The sequence below is a fragment of the Prinia subflava genome, chromosome 2 (assembly GCF_021018805.1).
Source record: "Prinia subflava isolate CZ2003 ecotype Zambia chromosome 2, Cam_Psub_1.2, whole genome shotgun sequence".
Taxonomy (NCBI): Eukaryota; Metazoa; Chordata; class Aves; order Passeriformes; family Cisticolidae; genus Prinia; species Prinia subflava.
The window spans coordinates 113,814,627-113,835,771 of NC_086248.1; the positions used below are offsets into that span (position 1 = coordinate 113,814,627).

Here is a 21,145-nt window from a genome sequence, read left to right on the forward strand (position 1 = left end):
CAGCTCTCATTGCAATGCTCAGGCCAGGCCTCTCTGCAGAGTCATGGCTGTGCTGCAAAACTGAGAGCCCAACAATGGGGGCATCTGCTCTTATCAGACCAAGTGGAAGCGCTTGTAAAAGGAAAGGTCTCAAAGCCAGGGCAAGTGAAGAGAGGCTTTAAAAAAAGAACACAGAGAGGTGAGTATTTCACACACCTGCAGGCTGAAATGACTGTAGCAAACAAGGATGGACTATGCATTCAAGCTGAGTAAAGGATCAAGTCATGGGAGGTGAGCAAAGTCCTGGCTGTGTCTCATCAGGACAAGCCCAGCTCTTTGCATTTCTCACCCCTCTGCTCTTACCTGCAGGCAGCAGCTGCGTCCTGCGGGGAGCTGCACAGCCCTGCCACTGCAGTGGCCACAGAGCCCTCCGACCTCCCCACCTCCAGCGGGGTTTTCACTGGCACGATAGGACGAGGAATTCTGCTTCTTGTGCTTGTGGCTCTCTCTTCCCTGCCCGGCAGCGCAGCCTTCTTCCCTCCCTTCCGTGGGATGGAGTCCTCAGAGTCATGGGTGTCCTCCTCGGAGCCGGTGGCTGACAGGGTTTCGGAGGCTCGGCGCCGCTCGTCGCTGGAGGAGGCCGAGGAGGAGGCACCCGAGGCCAGCCGCAGCAGGCGGCTCTGTCTCTTCTCCATCACCAGGCGAGCCAGGTCGGGCTGCTTTGCCCTCTTATAAAGCCTTTCTTTGGCCGAGAGTGAAGTGGAAAGGTCTGAGCCAGTGTCCTCCTCAGAGAACAAAATGGGTATCCGACTTCTATACCTGGAGCCCGGCGGCCTCCTGGGGCCCTGCTGCGGTGTCTCGGGGAGGGTCTCTGCTCGCTTCAGGTGTTCCGTCACCGACGCTGCCTTCTCGAGGCCAGGCTCCCTTGGAGCCACCTTGTCAGGCTCCTCCAGATCCAGCGAGAGCCCCGCTTTGCCGGGGAGCTCCGGCCTGTCCTCGGGAAGCTTTGGCACGCCGTTGGGAAGGGCCGGCTGCGCCCCCGCCGCCTCCGAGGCGGTCTCGACGGGATTGACGGAGAGCACGCAGCTCTCAGTCTCTGCCCCCTCCAGCCCGGAGTGAATGCTCCCGTTCTCCACCAGCGCCAGGTTGTCCTCCAGCTCCTCCTCGACGATGACCTCCTCGAACTGCCCCGCGGGGCCGTGCTCCTCGTGCCGCATCAGCTGCCCGCTGGACGACATCACGTTCAGGTGGGTCTTCTCAGCGATGTGCACAAACGTGCGCTCGACTTTGGTGAACGGGGAGGAGGCGGTAGCCACTGCCACGGGAGGCTTTGGTTCAGATTTCAGGACTGAGGACAGGGTCCCTGGCTCAGACACGTCCAGCTGGCTCCCCATGGGCTGCGGCCGCTCGCTCTGAGGTGTCAGTGCGGCAAGAGTGCCCAGATCGACCTCTGGAGGTAAGTCTGCGGCCACTGGAGACTTCTTCAGATCACCTGGTGAAAACAGCACTAATGTTTTTGAGCCTTCCTCCAGCTCCAGGTCCCCATCAGCAGTGGACGCTCGACCCTTGGACCCCTTCTGGTCATCAGCCAGGAGCGTGGACGGCGCGCACTCCTGGCTGCGCTCCGTGCTCTTCTGACTCAGGTCGCTGCTGGAATCGCTGTGCATGTCAATCTCATTGCCCTCCTCCTCCTCCTCTCCCTCATCCTGCTCATCTTCCTCCTCCTCGTAGTCTTCCTCCTCCTCCTCTCCCTCCTCCTCCTCTTTTCCATTCATTTCCAGATAAGGTTCCAGAGGTTTGCAAGGGGCAGTCAAGACAATATTTGAGAAATCAACTTTCTTTATCCGCTGGGATAACCTCGGCTTTTCCCAGTAGTTGCACATATCTTTTCTGAAGTCTTGGTAAGGCAAACTTAAAGGGACTGCCTTGGGCAGGCCATTCATTTCAAATGACTTCAGCATGTATGCCTGCAGGAAGACAAATGTGAAAAGAACGGGGTAAGTTAGCATTCAGACACAGCATTGAGAGAGAAGACATCAGGACCAACAGCAGCAGGAAGAGTCCTGGAAAATGGAAAGCATCTAATCCATCATGCTTCCAAAATACATGCCTGAGCATCTATCTATCTATAGATATCTATATATCTATAGATAGAGCATCACTCTATCATTTGATTCATACAAACCTTAGCAAAGAGAGGTTCAGAGATCCTTATCAATGAAGGAAAAGACGTGTGCCAAAGAAGTTCCTTTGTTAGCAGTCTTTAACCTGGACCTAACAGAACCATTTTCAAGCAATTCCTCAGGATTTTGTCACATTTCTCCATCTTCTTCAGCATTTACATGTTTATTTCAGTATTTCTATATTTACATAATCACTCCTTCCTTACAGGAACCACTTAGCAACTCTCTTTTATGCCCAGGCCATGGTGAACTCGAGGGGCACCTCGGGGCTAGATGAGTTTCCTGATCACTCTCCATTACCACCAGTGGGGCAGTAACACTCGCAGTGCTGCTGTGTTCTCCTGGTGCACCATCCATCTCCCCTTCTGCTCCCACAGCCCTCTAGCCCTGTCTCCTGCAGGCCTCTGCTTTCACTGAAACCAGCAGCAAGTCAGGAAAGCTGGCACATGAAGTGTCACCACCAGGCCCTGGGGTGTCCAGCCAGGAGAAGGGAAGGGCACACAGGACGGGCGGTGGGGGCACTGCTCCTGTGGTAGTGCAGGCTGTGAAAAGATTACAAATGATCCTACGGAAAAACAGTAGCTCACACACACATGCACACACTTCACCAAACAAGGCCAAAATGAATAGGAAATGCCTGTCAAGCATGGCCTAATTAACAATCGTTTGCAAATGAAAATCACGTCAGCGCCACTCTGCAGAATGGATTTAAACCCAAATCATTTACAGCACACTTCTGCTAGGCCTTGCAAACTGTAACCTCTCCATAAAATCAACTGGTCAATAATGCATCACATGTCACCCTTGACAAGTCCTCATCATGAACAGCAGGGCTCCAAACATCTGCGCTGTCCTGCGGCATTCGACAGCGCCTTTGTTATTAGTTTGTGTTGTAATTATTACATTTTGTGGATTATTATCAATGATAACCCAGGTAATAATCTGCCAGATAAAATCTGTGTGGATGGAAATAAAAGACGTGGAAGAGGAGGAAAAGGAATCACTCTAGAGAGATACCAAAAATCAATTATATGAAATTAAATGAACCTTAAATGTCCCCTGTGGTCAAGAAAAAGAAAATGCAGTCCATGATGTCCCTCAGTGTGCAACAAAGGCCGTTGTTTGTGTGGCTGTGGCCATGGGGTGCACAGTGTGACGAGTGCTAAGTGTTGGTTTATGTCGGTGACAAACTGATGATGGTGGGCCCCTCACCCACCCTGCCCATGGCTTGAGCAAGGGCAAAACACTGGATCTTGTCTGGGGTGAAGTGGAGGACTCACAGCCCAAAATTGTTTCAGTGCCAGCCTTCAGCCTCCCCCTTCACCCTCCACAGCTCCTCCAGTGTTGTAACTCTGGTCCATTAAGAAGATTAGGAGATGTGCAAAGACTCTCTGGAGCACCACTAAGTGCTGCCTCAGTGGATGGAGGAGGACTAAAGTGATTATTTCACCTTTCGTATCAACTTTAAATTCCGATCTAAAGTAACCAAGACCTTCATTAAGCCTTACTTGCACATGAACTTTCACACTCCTTAGAATGCAAAGGAAGACAAGAAGGGCATACCTTTCTTCTATGATGGCAGCCACCAAAATCCCACCTGTGACGTGTAATTCTTCCATCCCTTTGGAAAGCACTAACAATTACAGTATAAAAGAAGGGGGGCATTGGGGCAAAGAAAAAGCACCATCCATGAATCTGAACCACGGAAGTTCTTAGTTAACTTGGCCAGATCTATAGTATTGATAAATTGCATTATTTATGAATCCGTGATCTGTGAATTTGTGATCAAGTTCTCATTGAACACAATCAGACCCATAATGTCAACACCACATTCTCTGTCTCTGTGAATCTGTGCCTGCAGAAGTTCTTGAACTCAGCTAGACCCACACTGCTGAATTGGGAATAATTAGCAATTAAGCCCAGCCACACCCAGCCCCTCTGATCTCTAAGGATGTGCGGGACCTGAGGACAAGTGAGTTTATTTTCTGTCAAAATTTCTATACCCCTATTGCAACACGTGGTACAGAGCGGGCTCGGTGTCCTCCAGAAAAGCCTGCTCTCCTAAGCAGCTCTGCACTGATGTGGGGGAAAGGGAACAGTTTCCCACATAAGCCTAATAATTTTTCCCTTTTACTTTAGAATTTGGGATTATTTTTGTCTCCCATCTCTTGTAAGCAAAAATCAACTAGGTACAGGAAAAAAACCCCTCACGATATTTATCTCACATAAATTCAGGAATCCAGGCTTTTCTTCCATCCACAGTTCTGTTTCAGTCCATGCCCATCACTGATCCCTCTGCAGAGCCTGACAGGCACTGGCAGCCTCTCAGGGGCAAACTCAAACACCCTTTGAGGCATGGAGAAGATAAGCTTTGGACCTTGCAGAAGGCAGACTCAGAAGAATCCTGCCTGACACTCCCTAGAATTCCCAGCAGAACAGGGGACTCTCCCTGTAGAACCCTCTGGGACTGCAGCCTTGCCCAGGCTCTTCCTCCCAGACCATCACTGCACAAACTGCTCTCTGCCTTTGGAGTCTTGTGTTCTTCTGCCTGAGGGAAACTTCCACCACCCTTTGCACAGGTAACAGAATCCTTGAACTGAAATCACAGCGTGGCCTTCCCAAAGTGCATAAAACACATCTCTAACAGTCACATAACTTTGTTTCTATTCCCAGATGTGTCTTCACTGCAAGTTTTTAGTGATCACTTGCATAAGCAATCATGGAACTCTCACTGTTCCACCAGATCTCCTCCAACTCCCTGTGCAGTGCTCCCACGTACCCAAGGGTGTGCAGGGAACACCTTCCCAGAGCAAACGGAGTAGGAAAACAAAGAAAGAAAGCAGAAAAACCCCAGCCATCAACAAGATGCTGCCTTTGATTCTTTAATAAGGTTTTGGTAGTATACAAGCTCTTTTTTTGTTTGTTCATTTTTTCTTTTTTTTTTTTTTTTTTTCCCGATTGTCTGGATTAACATACATGGATTTAAAAAAGGCACAAAATCCATTGCACAGCTTCTGTTTCATTTGTTTTTGATGACATTGCCTGTTCATTGTGGTTTCAAGTGTAGGATTTTACAGTACTCTGCAGCATTTACAGCATGATCTACATACAGGTAATCAATGCATGCTTTTATACAGGAGACAGAATTCAAATTCTCTCTCAGTATTTTTATATACACAATAATACAGTCTTTTTCTTCTGAAAAAAAAGCTTTAAATTGGTCTTGCATGCTTGGTATACCAGAAGAATTAGTGCAAGCATATATTACAGTGTTATTGCAGTACAAAAAGGGGTTGACCTTAGGCTCTAAAGGGATGAGATAAGGAAGAATAAAAAGACTCGAGGAAAACAAGCTTTGGATCCCTTTAGTCAACTACGTCCTTCCAAACGGATCCCTACACAGTACTGCATTTAAAGCTACAGCAGGCTGTGTCCCTCCATCTCCCTGCTGCCTTCCCCCTGAGACCAACTTCCACGGCTTCTGCAAACCTCCTGTCCCTCGCAGCCCACGAGGAGCCCTGGCAGCCTGAGGAATCCCTTCTGCTGGACCTCCTAATGCTGGAGACCTGCCTGAAGGGACTGCACTGGGATCCGCTGGTCAAGCAAGCTCAGGTCCCAGCAGACGGGAGCTTCTCAAGCCAGCCAGGAAGCACAGCAGGTTCCCTACAGCAGATTCTGTCTCCCCTCGGTAGCAATGCCCACAGAAACCCACATTCACCTGCTACTCACGCAGCAATTGGTTACATATGGTTTGGACTCTCCTGCTTAGCAGCAACACAAGTCTAACAGGTGACACAAGGTAATGCAAAGGAAGGATATGCTGGTCCCTGAGATTCTGCATGGGAGCTGAAAAGTCTGAGAAGCAGAAATCAAGTTCTCAACACGACATTAATTGTTCCACTGGGAGTGGGAAGAGGCCTTAGTCCTGAGAGAGGCAGATGGCACACAGACAGCAAGAGCTGTAGCTCAGTCTTCCCTGTAACAGCTTTTATTTGGATACTATCCGGACCTTAGCATATCCTGGAAGTGACATTATCCTCTGCCAACATAGACTAAGCTTGATTGGGACTGGGAGATCTGGCAGGATTGACAAAAGTGTGTGGGAAAAAACCTAGAATCTGAGTTTCTGAAGCAGCTCATTCCTCAAACCAGCATCAGATGAGGTAAAAGTAGCAGGGCTCTTAGAGCTGCCATGCTTACTTGCAGGATCTCCGTGTTCCAAGAATCAGCACCATAAATGTCAGAGATGTTCTTCTAGCCAGCACCTCACCATCAACGCTCCACAGCCTTTTTCTTCCTTCTTTTTACCAAGGTGAATAGGACAATCCAATGCCTGTGCCGGGTGAGTGCTCTGCTCCTCCCTGTTTGTGCTTTCGTGTGTCAGGTTTGTGCCAGTTTTCCCGGCGTCTCGGATGGAAGCAAAGCTCTGTGAGGGTGGGATGCCTGCCCTCAGCTTGCCAGCTCTGTACCCAGCAGTGTCTCCAGGAGAGACAGCGCAGGGCTCCCTGCCTGAGCGGACACGGAGACCACTCCACTTCCATCACCCACTGCACACTCGGGAGATGGCGAGCCAAGTGGAAGGAAATGATAATCCAAAAACTCCTCTAGTCCCTAACTGTAAAGGCAACTTAATAGCAGCAAGAAAGAAGAAGACTATTTTGAAAGCTAAACATCTTCCTAAACCATGAAAATAACCAGAAGTCAGCAGCGCTGAATAAGAACCTGATCTGGTAGGGGTTTTCTAGGAAAGACCAAGCTGAAGGGGCAAGAATCCCACAGAAATGCTCCTTATCTGACTCGTTCAGAGGAAATTTGCCATTATTGTGTGTTTCATGTCGCCAGATAATTAATTGCACTCATAATTAAACTGAGAAACTTGTTGGAGTTGTTGGAAGAAACCCTGGGGATTATTACGAGGCAAGTGCACTAGATGAGGTAACTCATTGAACCACTTTGCATATGAAAAAATAAAACCTCCAAAACATAAAGCATTTTCTTTTTGAACACTAAAAGACATGCAAGTGAATGTAAAATGGGGGTTGCTTCCAATCCCCAGGTTACATGGTTAGCAGCTTGTTCAAAATGTACATTCATTGTAACATCATTTTTTTCAATGGCAGGTGTGATATAAAGAAGTTGCAATACAGCAAATAACATTTAGAAACATTTCCCAGAAATTAATCTTTGCACTGTCCCCTGGAAACGCCAATGCAGGTGTTATAGTGAACCCAACACAAAACACGTGGCATAAAAACGCAACAAAAAGCAAGATAGTGCCACAAGCAGCCTTTCTGTTTCATATCTTAGTATTACCCAAAACAGGAGTTTGCATACTATAAATGATGTCCCAAGTGCCAGCACTGTTCTCATCACCAGAATACTCTGCCACTGGCGGACAGCAAAAGGGGAGATGTGTATTTATGTCCCACCACACTGAGTGAAGATCCCTGGCTAGGCCAGGCTGCTGGGATCAGACCTGCAGCACGCAGAGGAGGCCGGGGTACCACTGAGCCGACAGACCCCGTCTGCAGGTGGCTGAGATTTGCTCTTTGCAGCAGCCTCTCCAGCACTTGGGGGTGTGCAAAGTGCGGCCACTGCTGGCACAGAAACTCCTGTGCCAGGCAGGACCACGCGCGGGTCACGCACAGACACAGACACACAGACAGACAACCAGAAACGGGAGCACCCCAACACCATCCCGGGGACAGCAATGGGATCAGGGAGCACAGCTGGCGTACTTTGGTCAGCCTCTCCAGAAATTACTGGCTCTTCCAGTCACTCTGGGCAGAGCTGGCAACTACAGGGAAGCGGGTCAGAAAAAGGTACCCCGTGTTCTCCAGCTGAGAAATAACGGGGGCAACTTTTTTCACAATGAACACTAACAGGATTTTAGGGGTTTGCAAATTATCCGCGATTTTAAAGGCTTCGGACCTTGTCTGCTAGGAAATGCAATTTTGTTTTTTCCAGCTAGCCTCTTGCAGCCCATCTGTTACTGCCAAGCAGAGCTAGACAAATATATGATAGCTATCTCCAAGTTGTTTTTTCCCATTATTACCAAGGGAAACAAGGAAAGCAAAAATAAAAACAAAAGCTTATCTTTTGAGTAGATTAGGATGAAAGAGCCCTTTCTTATTCAATGTGAAAGTAGCAAAATGGTCTCAGCTTCAGGTAAAGTTCTGAGAGTGTCATGAATAAATCTCTAATGACAACCATTAATAAAATGTGTCATTCATATAACCCAGCAGTTGAAAATATAAATAAATTCAGTCACTGACGCAGAACTGCGTCAGTTACTGTAACACAAATGTGCCTGGGTACCACAGAGACTCCACGTAGCCTAAGGAAGAGATGCCAGACCCACTGGACAAACACGGCTGGTATCTGTCACCAATGCCCCCAGATAAGCAGTAGAAAATGCTCTGTTTTCAAGAATAATCTCGTGCTGCTCTCCAGCTCTTAGAGTTCCACAGATACACATCATGGAAGATCGCTGGCGGTGTGAGAGGGAAGGACACTAGGAAGCAGGAAAAGGACTGAACACCTCTTTTCATGCTTTCTGACCTTCCGTCTCACAGAGCATCCTATTCTCGAGCTACTTTACAAGGGAGGAGTGAACTAGCAACGGTTGTGTTTTCTTGCCTTAATTTATTTACAAAGGATCACAGCACCGGATTCAAATAGTGCATTTTTCCATGAGAGCAAGGGAAGTTCCTGGTGATTTACAGTCAAATAAATGCCTCAGTGATATTCGTTGTATTTGGTATACAGGTCCCACCTACTGTCCTGACAATTTACAGATTATGAAAAAATATTCAGCCTCCTGAAATTCCCTTTGTGCAACCAAACATCTGGCTTCACCCTGACATGTTCTGAAAAGGCTTTTTTTGCTGCTGACTCCCCCATGTCAAACAGCAGGGAAGTGACTCATGGGACAAACGAAGCACTTGGGGATCTTTAACAGGCCATAGGAAGGCATGAATACCACGAGTGTTGTTTCTGAATAAACTCTGGAAGGGTAAACTGAGGTGTTTGCTCTGGTTTCCCAGACTGCAGAAGGGTCTCTCTGACTGCAGAAGGCTTTTACTACAAAGCAGATCACTAAGACTCCCAAAAGAGGCTGCACACCTTGGGGCAGTCAGCGGCGAAGGTGGCACCAAAGCCTGGCAATGCTACTGAAACAAAAGACAAATGAGGTAGATAAACACTCCAAAGGGAAATCTTTGGAAGAAATGTTTGAAGCACAGAGCAGAGATAAATGACACTGGTTTTGTTTCTCATTCAAGTGCTCACAGCCTAGGTGAGTTAGAAGAGGTGTGTGTTCACTGGCTTGAGAGCCACTTCTGGAAAAGAAACAGCCCAGCTACTGGAAAGCCACTCAAGCTCTGTACCCGTGAATGGGCTGGGGAAGGTGCTGGAAACACCTTTGCGTATTATGGCTGATTAGTTCAAGCAACAGGCCTCTTTCCAGAGGTCCTGTATCTAAAAAACACAGCAAAAAGGAAAAAGCATCGTTGACTGTTCTCAAAGGCATGCTGCTTTCTCGTGTAACACCCGGGTCTGGCTGCTCCAGAGGCAGCTGGGCAGAGCTGGGTGTCAAACAGAACTGCAGAAGAAACAAAGAGCTTGTTTAAAACAACAAGACACTTTGGTGGCCTAATGGCAGTGGCACAGGCTTGATAGGGGAGGAACAGTCATCATATGTGGCAAAGTAAAGGACACCAATCCCCAAGACAGAATCCACCAGTCTGTGATACCCCCAGTTGAAGAGAGGCAACGGGAGGAAACACTGGTGTGTTAAAGTTTACAGTTAATGAAGAGTGTCAGATCTGTTGCACTTAGAATTGCCCTCTCCTGGCTGCCTGCAATACCCTACTTGATCTGAAACCTCCCCACTCTCCCAGCTCCCAGGCTGGAGAATGGGGACAGTCAAATTGCCCAGAAAACATCAGTTTGGAAGAACTCGAAGAGTTTGCAACTGGCGTTGCGACATTTGTGACTCACAGAGACCAGGCACTGATTTAAGCAGAGCTTAGAGACACGCTCACGACACAAGTGGTGTTCAGCCAGCTATTGAGATGGTTTGCAAATGCAGATGACACCTGTGTCTTATGGGAAGGAGCATTGCCAGCTGTCTAAATTTAGCTGCTAAGGCACACAATAACTGGGGGAGCTTGCTACGTCCTAAGGATTCCAGGACTTGAAACTCATGCAACTGCCCTGAAAATGGAAGGCATATTCCATTCTCATTTTTGAAATCAAGCTGCCTTTAAAGAGTGTGGTCCTCACAGAGACTCCATGTAGAGCTGAGACTGCTCCAGTGGCCAAAATGTGCCATTTTTTTCCCATTTCCTCCAAGGAAGTCAGGGGAGGGAAGGCCCTTGGCTGCTCCAAGGGCTCTAGGGATTGTATGGGGCACCGTGAGCTATGCAATGCGTAAGAAACGAGTGCAGGAGACATGCTCTGCAAGTTCTGGGGAATGGCAAAGGCAGAAGGCAGTGCAGGTACCCAGGGATGCAACAAGGACGCGGGGGATGAGATTCCAGGAATGGCAACGGAGGCAAACCACGGCGTTTCCCGACGTGTGGAGTGGGACACACACAGGCAGCCAAGGCAGAGCCAAAAGATTTTGTCATGTGGGGAAGGGATGGGAGAGGCAAGTCGGAACAGAGGCAACCAGACTAAGAGACCTTGTCAGTAAGGTGGAGGGGGCACTGCATGTGCAGGTACCAGCAGCCTGGTGCTTTAGCTCTCTGCTCTGTTCTGGCACCCAGATTCAGATTTGGGTGGCAGCTGCTGAGCAATGTCTCTGCTCACAGACCAACGATGAGACCCCAGAGGAGAACATCAGCTGCCCCATCTCAATGCAGCCTGGAGGCCACTGCCCAAGCACAGGTTCTCCATCCTGGGCAGGGGGAGTGTCAGGTGCCCTTCAGCCCAGCAAACACAAGTTGTGAACAAGCCTGTCTCTCTCAGAACAGTCCTGCAGCAGCCTGGGCCACCACAATGCCCAGGTTCAGACATACAACAAAGAGAAGGCGTGGTAGGACAGGAGCGACTTCATCATGAAGAGGTAGCGTAAGGATGGGCTTCTATCACCCATATGGCTGTTTTACAGGGCATTTCTATCTTACTTTCTGTCATCACTGCAGCAAAAGAGACTTTGAACAGTGGAAGAGGTGATGCACAGTAACTCTCTCACATGCCTGCCCCCCAACAGCACTGGAAAAGAATGGGAATGACAGACAAGGTCTGGCTCACACCAGGGACTTTGTCATCGTGGGGGTACCAAGAGGATGCTCCTAACAAAAACTGGCATCTGCAGAACTGCACCTGTGTCAGTGCAACCTATTTTCAGTCATTCCCCTCCCACCAGAACTGCCTCCCCTGAAAGCGACTGCGTGCTGGCAGCACCACATTTACCCGGTGCTAGCACAACCCGAGCATCTACAGTAACGTTTTCACAGAAATCATCTCATGAGCTCCTTTCTGAGGGAAGGAGGCTGAGGAGAGAGCAATAAATTGGAAACATCTCCCGTTCTGCATAGAAAAAAAGCGAAAGGAGCCAAGAGGCCAAGATATAAAAAGATGGCTTTTATATGTGTATAAAAATGATGAACATTTGCTCACTGAAGTACATCATGAGATCCCAGCAAAGCTTCCTGTCCTGATGGCGATGATCTCTGTGAGGGAGTGGCAAATGCTCATTTCCAGTTTGGACTCTGAGGAGAACAAGTGCTGGGTACAATGGGAAGTAAAAGAAGGGCATTTCCCTAAGGATGCAAATCCCGCCCTTGGGCCCTGCTGATGAACACAATCTGCCCAAGGGTCTGATGCTGAAAGGGAATTTTATTTCACTGGTGTTGATTCCCACTGGCTTATTCCATCTGAAGAACTAAAAAAACCCTACCAAACATAAAAGGACAAATAACTAGGGCAACTAACTTTTCAGCCCGCAGCCCCACGATCAATTTTCATGTCAACAGCCTTCCATCGGTTGGGTTTTTTGCCAACTGATTTGGGACATATTTACATTTATAATTGCAGTCATTATAAATTAAACACAATAAATAAATGCAATATAAATGTAATCTACATAAGGTTTTTTTTTAGAATTGCAGTGCAACTAGTTTCAATATTAATTTATTACATTTCCATATATATAAAAAGACCTCTTTTCACATTTCTTTAATTTGCCAACTGTTCCTCAACAGTATGTAGATTCCATAGTAATTAATACAGCATTAGATGAAGATGTTAAAAAAACCCTTTAAATTGACTGTTTTTAATACTTTTTGCATAATACTTTAACATCAGGATTCCAGCCATTAGCACCAATTAATTTGTTCAGAATTAAATTGTAAAAGCCATACTGATCATGAAATAAGACTTCCCATAAAATCCAGGTGACAGCAACATATCCAGCTATTCTGGTATAGGGCCCAAATTCGATGGTTTAACAGGATTGGTTTAGAAACTAATATCCCACCTTACAGAGACTGAACAGCAAAGAATTCAGTGTCTTTTAATAATGTATTTCAGTGTTTACCACACGCTTTATGTCTTTAAAATGAGCAGCTTGCTTATAGGTTTACCTATGCAATTTTATCTTCCAGCACTTAGCCTCACATCTTTGCCTGGCAGGTTAAAACCCCTCTTGCTCTATTCAGGCAGAGACACCTAAACAGCAATCGTGTCACTCTTTACTTTTGTATTCAGTGGCAGACTGCGTGTCTGGTAGTGATCTCACCACCACAAAAGATCTCCCTTTGCTCAGAATCTTCCATTTTCCTGCTGATACACCGAAGAAGAATGTGTTTTGTTTTTTTTTTTCCTGCAGCAGCCTAGTGAGAACTTAGATGCAGCTAATCACTTCACTCCAGTGCCACCTCATTTTGGGAGACAGCACCTCCCAGGGCACAGCTTCTCTCATACTCCACACATGACCTTGTCTCTGTGTGGATGCCATCATTACTGTCAACACAAGCAGTTTATCAAGCAATTCAGGCCCTTCTGCGGAGCTGCTCTGTCAGGAGTGTTTTATCCAACTACCCACCTTGTGTCACTGCAAACCTTCTCCTCAGTGATTTCTCTGTTCCTCTCGACAGCCACTAGAGGCACGGAGTAGCACTGAGTTAAGGGCAGGAGTCCTAATGAGAAGAAGCCTCTCTTGTAAGAGATAGCAACATATAAACATATTCTGTTTGTCTAGTTAGCTTTCAATTTATTAATTATTTTCTCTGGAAGAAAGTCTTACTGAAGCCTATATAAACCCACCATCTTTATAAATCAGATTTTTGAACTTAGAAGAGCAGTATCAAGTTTATGTGAGTAGCATGATGATGACTAGCATTAGACAGATTACTGACCTTTGAAATTTATTTATGGAGCTACGTATTGGCTAGTCATTGTTATTGTCTGAACAAAAGGCTTAGAGTTTATAAACACAGAGTTATCTAGTTTGTTCCCTTTTCTGACTGGCAAAACTAAAATTTGTTTGATCTTTCTTTAAAAATAGAACGAGAGTAATTTTAATTCCTAAAACTGACCTTGAAAAGAGAACATCAGTGTTTTGGACACCACGAACAAAAATTATTAAGAGTTACTTAATAATTTAAGTCTAGTGCTTTCATAAATTCAATTTTTTCTGGAATCTGTTCTTCCATTAAAGTCTCTATTGAAGATGGAAAAAAATAACATCACAGCAGAGTGTACTTAAGGAAATCATACCTTCTTATGTCACTTTGAGAAGAGAAAAGCCTTGCTCTTTCTGGTATCTGTGCTTGACATGGGAAACGCCAAACAGGATTAGGCTAGTGGTTAATTCAACCCAAGTATTTCTGGCAATGCCCAGTACCTTTTTAAAAAATAAAGCTCATGAAAAGATTGCAGATAAAAGTTTGGTCTGAACAGTAAACTGCCCTGTTTGTACACGTTCTTGGGGCTAATCAAAAGAAACTGGTGTCACTGATTCAGGAATGACTGGCCAGAGTCTGGTCACAGCTGAATCTTCTCAAGGAGAGTGTGCTGCCCCATCTCCATCCCTGCACCCTCCAGGATGCTGTGGCAGCCCGTCAGGCCATGTCCTGCAGACACACCGGGCCAGGTCCCGGCAGCTTCAGAAGGCACCACCTCCCAGTCTGGGGCTGTGCTACCTGGGCTCCCCTAGGGCAGGGTGAATCTAACACTGAGGGCCCCTCAGGCAGGGCAGATGTACCTACAGAAAGCTCTGCTTGGGAGGGATTGTTCCTTGTAAGCCCACTGGAAACACCTACCTACGCAGTGATACCTCCATGTCACAACTCCCTGCCAACACCCACACTTACTCCAACCCGTCTGCACATCTGTCTGAGCTTTCTGCATGTTTTCTTGCCTGCATCCCATGCTGGATATTTTCTGCACAGTACTTTGCCTTGGACTTGCACTTCCCTAGAGCCCTGAGCACAGCAATGACCCTTCCTGCTGCCCCTTAACATCCCTGCTGCCTGTTCTCCCAGAGGATGAGACCAAAGGCTCATGGCAACAGAAGACACTACATTCACTGAACTCCACAAAGCCTTCACACAGTCTGGTGTTTGACACCGCAGCTCTGCTGAGAAGGGCAACATATTTCTGCAAACACAGGAAATAAAGATACTCATGACAATTTAAATTAACTTTCATCTCCCTTTTCTTTTGAGATTCACAGTTTTAGTGAAGGGCTTTATGGGCTCTGTATACCAGGAGCTGAGGCCACTTTATTTCTCAAATGAGATCTGTTATCACAGGCATTTCCAAGCAAGGCCAAGAAGCAGGACTGCTCTGCCATTGAAAAGCTGCAGTTGCCTAAAATTTCTGGAATTTAAAAACATTGTAATATACAGCTGGATCAGTAAGAAAATCTTTGCTATCCAACTCGACAGTCAGTGCCTCTGGGGGCAGGTAGGAAAATTTGGAGCAGCTTAGGAGTGGAGAGCAGACAAGCGGTCCCTCTGTCAGGTAACAGAGGCACGGCCAGAGAGACGGAAACGTGCGGTCACTGTATGGAAACCAAACTGCAACAAAAGCGAGGGGATTTCCAAAGCCAAAGCAACAAAGAGATACATGATTGTAACTCCACAAGAGGGACAAACCTGAGGTCCTGCCTCAGGCGAGCTTTGAGTGGGAGTCTGCCTATGTCTAGATGGAGTAAAACTGCCTACAGATTCGGCCCAGTGTAAGACACCAACAGGGATGCTTGAATCGATCTGCTGAGGAAGGTAACGCTGCTGACACCTCCACAGTCTCTCCATTCCAGTCATGACTTGACCGTATTTGTCAGCGGATTGCGCGTGTTCGGTGAGGCAGCCCCGCGCCGCCTACCCCGCGGCCGCAGGACGCGCGAGCAGGAGTCTCAGCTGAGCCCTGGCATCCGCCTCTGTCACACACCACACCTTCCTTCACCATCTGCGCTGGCATCTTCCGCCTTGCTGCCGCCCCTGGCTCGGGCTGCCGGGAGCTTTAGAAAGGCAGATGCTCTCAGTTCCTGTGGCTCTGGTTGCAGGGGCTTTGGAAGTTACAGTACCTTAGGCCAGTGCTGTCTGGGATTCGGTATTGCATTGAGTGGTGACACACTGTGGGCGGGTGGGATCTATTATTGCATTATGGAGGCTGCTGCTTCCCTGAACAGGCTATGTTTTGTGTGTGAAGCGGGCCCACACCTGCTGCAGCTGGGACCTGGAAATGCGGAGCACGGAAGGCATGAGTCTGTGGTTTCCTGCCGTGAGGGGCATGTGCCTGCGGTGGGGCATGCGCACGGGGCTGCTCTCCGCCGAACGGCTGCGCTGTATGAAAGTGCCACCAACGTGAGGGTAGTGTTCTGTCTCCAGGGTTGAGGAGGAGAAAACGGAGGACGCCAGTCTTCTCAGGGGGCTGTACCTCGGGAGGGAGTGCTGAGAAGGCCTGTCCTCCTCCAACTGAAAAAGACCAAGAAGAGTGGAGGAAAAGGTGTCAGGCAAAGACTTGACTCGCCCCTGGTTTGTGATGCGCATGCTGCGGACATCTTCGCTGGCGGATGAAAAATGCTTTTGCTCTACACAGGGCCTTACTCCCTGCTCCCTACGGCTGGCTATCGGTTCCCAGGGATGCCACGGGCACCACGGAGGCCTGCCACGCTCTCCCCAGCCACAGGCAGACCAGAGCGACAGCAGCAGTGCCAGGCTCTGCTGCTCTGTCCCCTCCTCTGGCTCTTCAGGCCACGCGCCTCACCTCTCTGCTCCACTGGCACTGCTCATCTTGGCACGTCACTAGGCTATTCATGCATCTTACACACCGGTAAGGGTCAAACTCTGAACACATCTGGAAACCACATGAATGATAAAAGGTGAAACAATGCTAAAATGATTATGTGCATGTCAAAGTGAGAGGTTCTCAGGGGCTCCTTCAATGACTCTTATTAAAACTCACTGCAGGGATTTGAAAAAGCAAGTTTGGGGGCTGTTGGCAGACTTTTCTCACACTTACACTGCTCGCCTCCTGATACGTTTTTATATTGAGTACCTGCAGGGGGAGTGTTAATGCTTCCAGTTTTGGTAAGCAGTGGACAGACAGCAGCTGGACAGGCAGGCAGAGTATAATTCTCCTCTCAGTGAGAAATTCAAAGCACAGGGCCATAGGAGAACATGAGGAGAAGATGCACTCTTGGGTTGCTTTTCTGCTTCTGTGATCCTGGGGTAGCCAGGAGAGGGAGGAAGCGTACCCACTGTTTTTGTCAGGATGACATTGCAGTCCCTACCTCCCCTTTATGCTCTGAATGGAAATAAGGCATTAGGGGAATGACTTCAGATCCTTCATCCTGAAAGTGCTAAGCCCTTTCTTCCCGTTCTACCTCTTTTATGAAACTAGCTTTCACAAGGGTCAATCTGCAGAACCGGGCTTTTTTTTCCTGGAATCACTTTTTTCCTTGTAAGGGAAGGAGGGGAAAATGGCAAATGCATTCCTTTCCTTGTGCTGCATTTCTTTTCAGGAAGTCTCTGCAGGTGAAATGTGGGAAGGCGATACTGGGTTTTCGTTAAGCCAGAACTGCTCTCCTTACCTTACTGGAGATGTTGCCCTTGCACTAGACAAAGAGCTGAATGTCATCCAGTGTCATCTCTTTCCTGTCACCTTCAAGATCTTTGCAGTGCTTTGAGGCAGATATCTTATCTTCAGAAGCGCCTGAGAGCTACTCAGTTCGTGGTTGGCATTAAATGTGAAAGGCAATTATTCACAGTCCTAAATGTACTGCATGTCACTGCACAGATCAGAGTCTCAGATAATAATAATGTAATGCTGTCATACAGAGTATTTGAGAGAGACAAATAAAATCTAGACAGCAGCTCTAATTTCTCACAAAGACAACCATGTCCTCTTTACATAGACAGTGTAGAAATTCAGCCCTTGGTGTGCTATTTGCAAGCTGCACAACTAAGCGTTACTGGAATTTTTATTCCTAACTTTTGTTCCATGTTTGGGTTCAGCATACTGTATGATTTCCGAGGTATAGATCATCCCAATGAGGTAAAGACTTCTCAGATTGCAAAGATCACCCCAGCTGCCCAGAGAGACCTCTCCTACAGCACCAAGGAACCTGCCCGTGCCACGAAGAAGCAATTACAACACCCCCTGTGTAAGGGCACTTGGTATTGCTGCCTCTGGGATGAAGCTGAGCTTACAGACATGCCACCTTCTTTCACTGATGCTCTAATGCTTAAATTACTCAAACAATGCTGAGGGTGCTGCCCCCTTCATCCCTTTGCAGCAATCAGGCTGGGCCACCTTCCATCAGGCCTACTCTGCTCTGTCAGGACAGGATCAACAGCACACTTTGAATGTGAAGTCCCAAGAGAATACGATATCGATAGAAATCGATACATTCTACAGATATAAAATGTAATTAAGAATGTCTACTGAGCTTAAGGTTTGGATTGCTACTGCCTGATATATATTCCTATAAGAAACATATGTGAATATTACTTTCACTACCACCCTTTTGCTGGTCCTTTTTTCCTAATACATGGATGGACAGGGACCCTGAATCTAAAGAGTACAAGAGGCCAACTCTATATTCATCCTTCTCCCTCAGCTGACAAGCCTCTCTCCTCGTGTGGAGGGAAGACAGAGGAGCTGACTGTGGAAGAATCCCATCATCTGCAAGAGGCATCACACCCAGACCAGCGGGCACCACACTGAGTGAGGAGCAGTGAGTGTTTCCCTCTGCCAGCGCCCATTTCTCACCACTGAGAAATGCTCCCCCAGCTTCCCTCGGAGCAGCCCACAGACAGGGCTGTGGAAGGGAAAGGAAACCCAGACACAGCTCCTCTTCCCCTGCTGCCCTCTCAGGCTTGGACACAGACAATTTTAAGCAAGTCCACTTGTGGCACTCTCCTGGCTGTGTGAGAAAAGAGGCTGAAGATAGGCTGAAGATCATTTTAAACAGTGATTTTAACTAGACAGCTAACTCGGTGAGGAAAAATATGCTAGTGCCTCTTCACACTGGGACTTTTTCTATCAGATGAACTCCAGAACTGTAAGAATCAGCCTGAGCAAAATGCTCTCTGAACCCTGCAGAATATATTCAAGGATAGGTAAAGCAGAGTAAATATCTCCCACTTTAATTTTTCACTTCTCTTGTGGCTTTTTCGATGTGAAATCATTTGGACAGGCATGTTTTAGGCAGGCAAATCCCCCAACATTTTGTACAATGCCAACTGCCCTAGCAGCAGGGGAGACTGAGAGTCAAGAAATACCTATGAGCACAGACCTGAGCACAGTCAGAAATAATTCCTAAAACTCACACACGTGTGAACACTCGTAAGTCTTTTCACTGCAGAAGGCAGCCGTAAGCTGCCATCCCTGTCAAGTATCAGTGAATTTATTCAGCATACTTAAGAACTTGACAGACTCTTAAATTACATTGCGAGGTATGGGTTTAAATGATTTCCAACAGTAACAGCAATCCTATGTCAGGATTAATAGGTAAACAGAACCGCAGGTTCAATCTTTTCTTCCAGTCATTCTTTATCTATTTCTGTAGCTTTATCCACACACTAGCGCATTAAAAAAACCCTGAGTCTTATTAGGAAATCCCTGAAATGCATACATTAAAGTAAACCCTCAGAGCTCTGTTAAACAGAAGGATGGAGTGGTGCACAGAGAGAAGGGCTTGAACAGGACATAGTTTCTGTTCCCCCTTTATACCAGGCCTTCCCATGAGATCTGTGCTCCACTGCAGCCATTTTCTTGTACTCTGGAACAGGGAGATTCCTAATATGTGAGAATATTTGGGTCAGAAACTGCCCCAGGCTATTCAGAGCCTCCTCTGTACTTGACTTTCCTCACAGCAGCATCTGATCATTCCAGGCTCCCTCTTGCACCCACGGAGTTTTAACGAGGACAGCACTATCTCTCACACTTGAGCTGCAATAGCTGTCTTCCAAAACACTGACATACTTGAAGAAATATGAGTTCTAAATGAGGATAACTCAGGGAACTAAAGGCTGGTCAGCCTGGAAAGGGCATGGAGCAAATCCTCCTGGAAGAAGGCATTTCCAAACATGTGAAGAAGAAGAAGGTGCAGTCAACATGGATATTTGAAGGGGAAATCGTGTCTGATGAACCCGAGAGCGTTCTGTGCTGAGAAGACTGGGCAGGAGGTCCTTGATCTTGACTTTAGTAAGGTTTCTGATGCTGTCTCCCATAAAATCTTCATAGACAAAACAATGAAATACGGGCTAGATCAGTAGATAGTGAACTAGACTGAAAACGGGGTGAGCTCCTGGTCACGAAATATTGTGTTTGGAGAAAACACGTCCAGTCATTAACGGTGTAGCCAGGGGCTGATAATACAGCACTGCTGTTTAACCACCTAACCAGTGGCCTGGCTGATGGGACAGAGTGTACCTGCTGCAGATTCACACACAGCGTGATTCTGGGAGGAGTGGCCCACAGACCAGAAGGTTGTGCTCACGTTCAGAGGTGCCTGGGTAGGCTGGTGAAATGGGAAAAAGGAATTTCACCGAGTTCAACAAAGGGAAGCGAGGAGGAACAGAACACACTGTGGGCCACTGGTTTTGGAAGCAGTTGGACAGCAAAGTGCCTGGAGGTCCTGGTGGACTCGAAGCTGACACAAGGCAGTAAGGTGCCTTTGGCAAAAAGGGCCAAGAGCCCCTCAGGAGTGCAGCCAGCAGGCTGAGGGAGAAGGTCCTTCCCCTCCGCTGGCACCGGTGAGTAACACCTGGAGTGCTCCAGCTCTGAGCTGCCCTGCACAAGAGACAGCCCAGAGAAGGGTCACAAAAATGATGAAGGGACTGCAAGACCTCTCATTTGAGGAGAGGCTGAGAGACTAGACTGCAGAAGAAAAGGCTCAGGGGAATCCTTAACATTTATAAATACCTGATGGGAAGATGGATCCAGACTCTTCTTAGTGATGTCCAGTGAAAGTAAAAGAAGAAAGGAACAGAAATCGAAATACCAGAAATTCCATTCAAACATTTAACATTTTTTTTACCATAACAGTGATTGAACACTGGAACAGGTTGCCCAGAGAGGTTGTAGAGTCTCCATCTTCAGAGATATTTTGATTGGACACTGTCCAGAGCAATCTGCTCTAGAGATGATCCATCCTGGAGCACAGGGTAGAACTCGATGATCCCCAGAGGTCCCCTCAACCTCAGGCATGCTGTGAGTCTGTGACAATCCAGAAATCACTGTCTTTCTGCCAGTGACAAGGGATGGCTGGTAGACTGGAGCCAGAGAATGGAGAAACAGAAGGAAGCACTAGAGCAGGGATGCCCTATTTGCTTTCAGTGAGTACGCTACTGACACCAAGGGATGATCACCAGTTTTTGGGACACCAGAATGGGGTCACAAATGGGTACAGCAAAGCCTATGACTTCAGTCAGGGTAATTCAGCATTTAGTGAAATGTTTACCTATCTTACAGGCTCAGTTCATATTTGAAGACAAGGAAGATTTTCTCACCTACACACA

General features: G+C 47.4%; 1 protein-coding gene across 5 annotated transcripts in view; it reads right to left on the reverse strand.

Annotated features, from left to right (window-relative positions):
- Window positions 1-21,145, reverse strand: part of TTBK1 (tau tubulin kinase 1) — a 97,695-nt gene that overhangs the window by 6,742 nt on the left and 69,808 nt on the right. For all 5 annotated transcript variants that reach the window (XM_063391746.1, XM_063391745.1, XM_063391744.1 and 2 more), the window contains one exon: window positions 343-1,946. In XM_063391746.1, coding sequence (XP_063247816.1) covers window positions 343-1,946 — 1,604 coding nt within the window. The remainder of the gene's footprint in view (window positions 1-342; window positions 1,947-21,145) is intronic.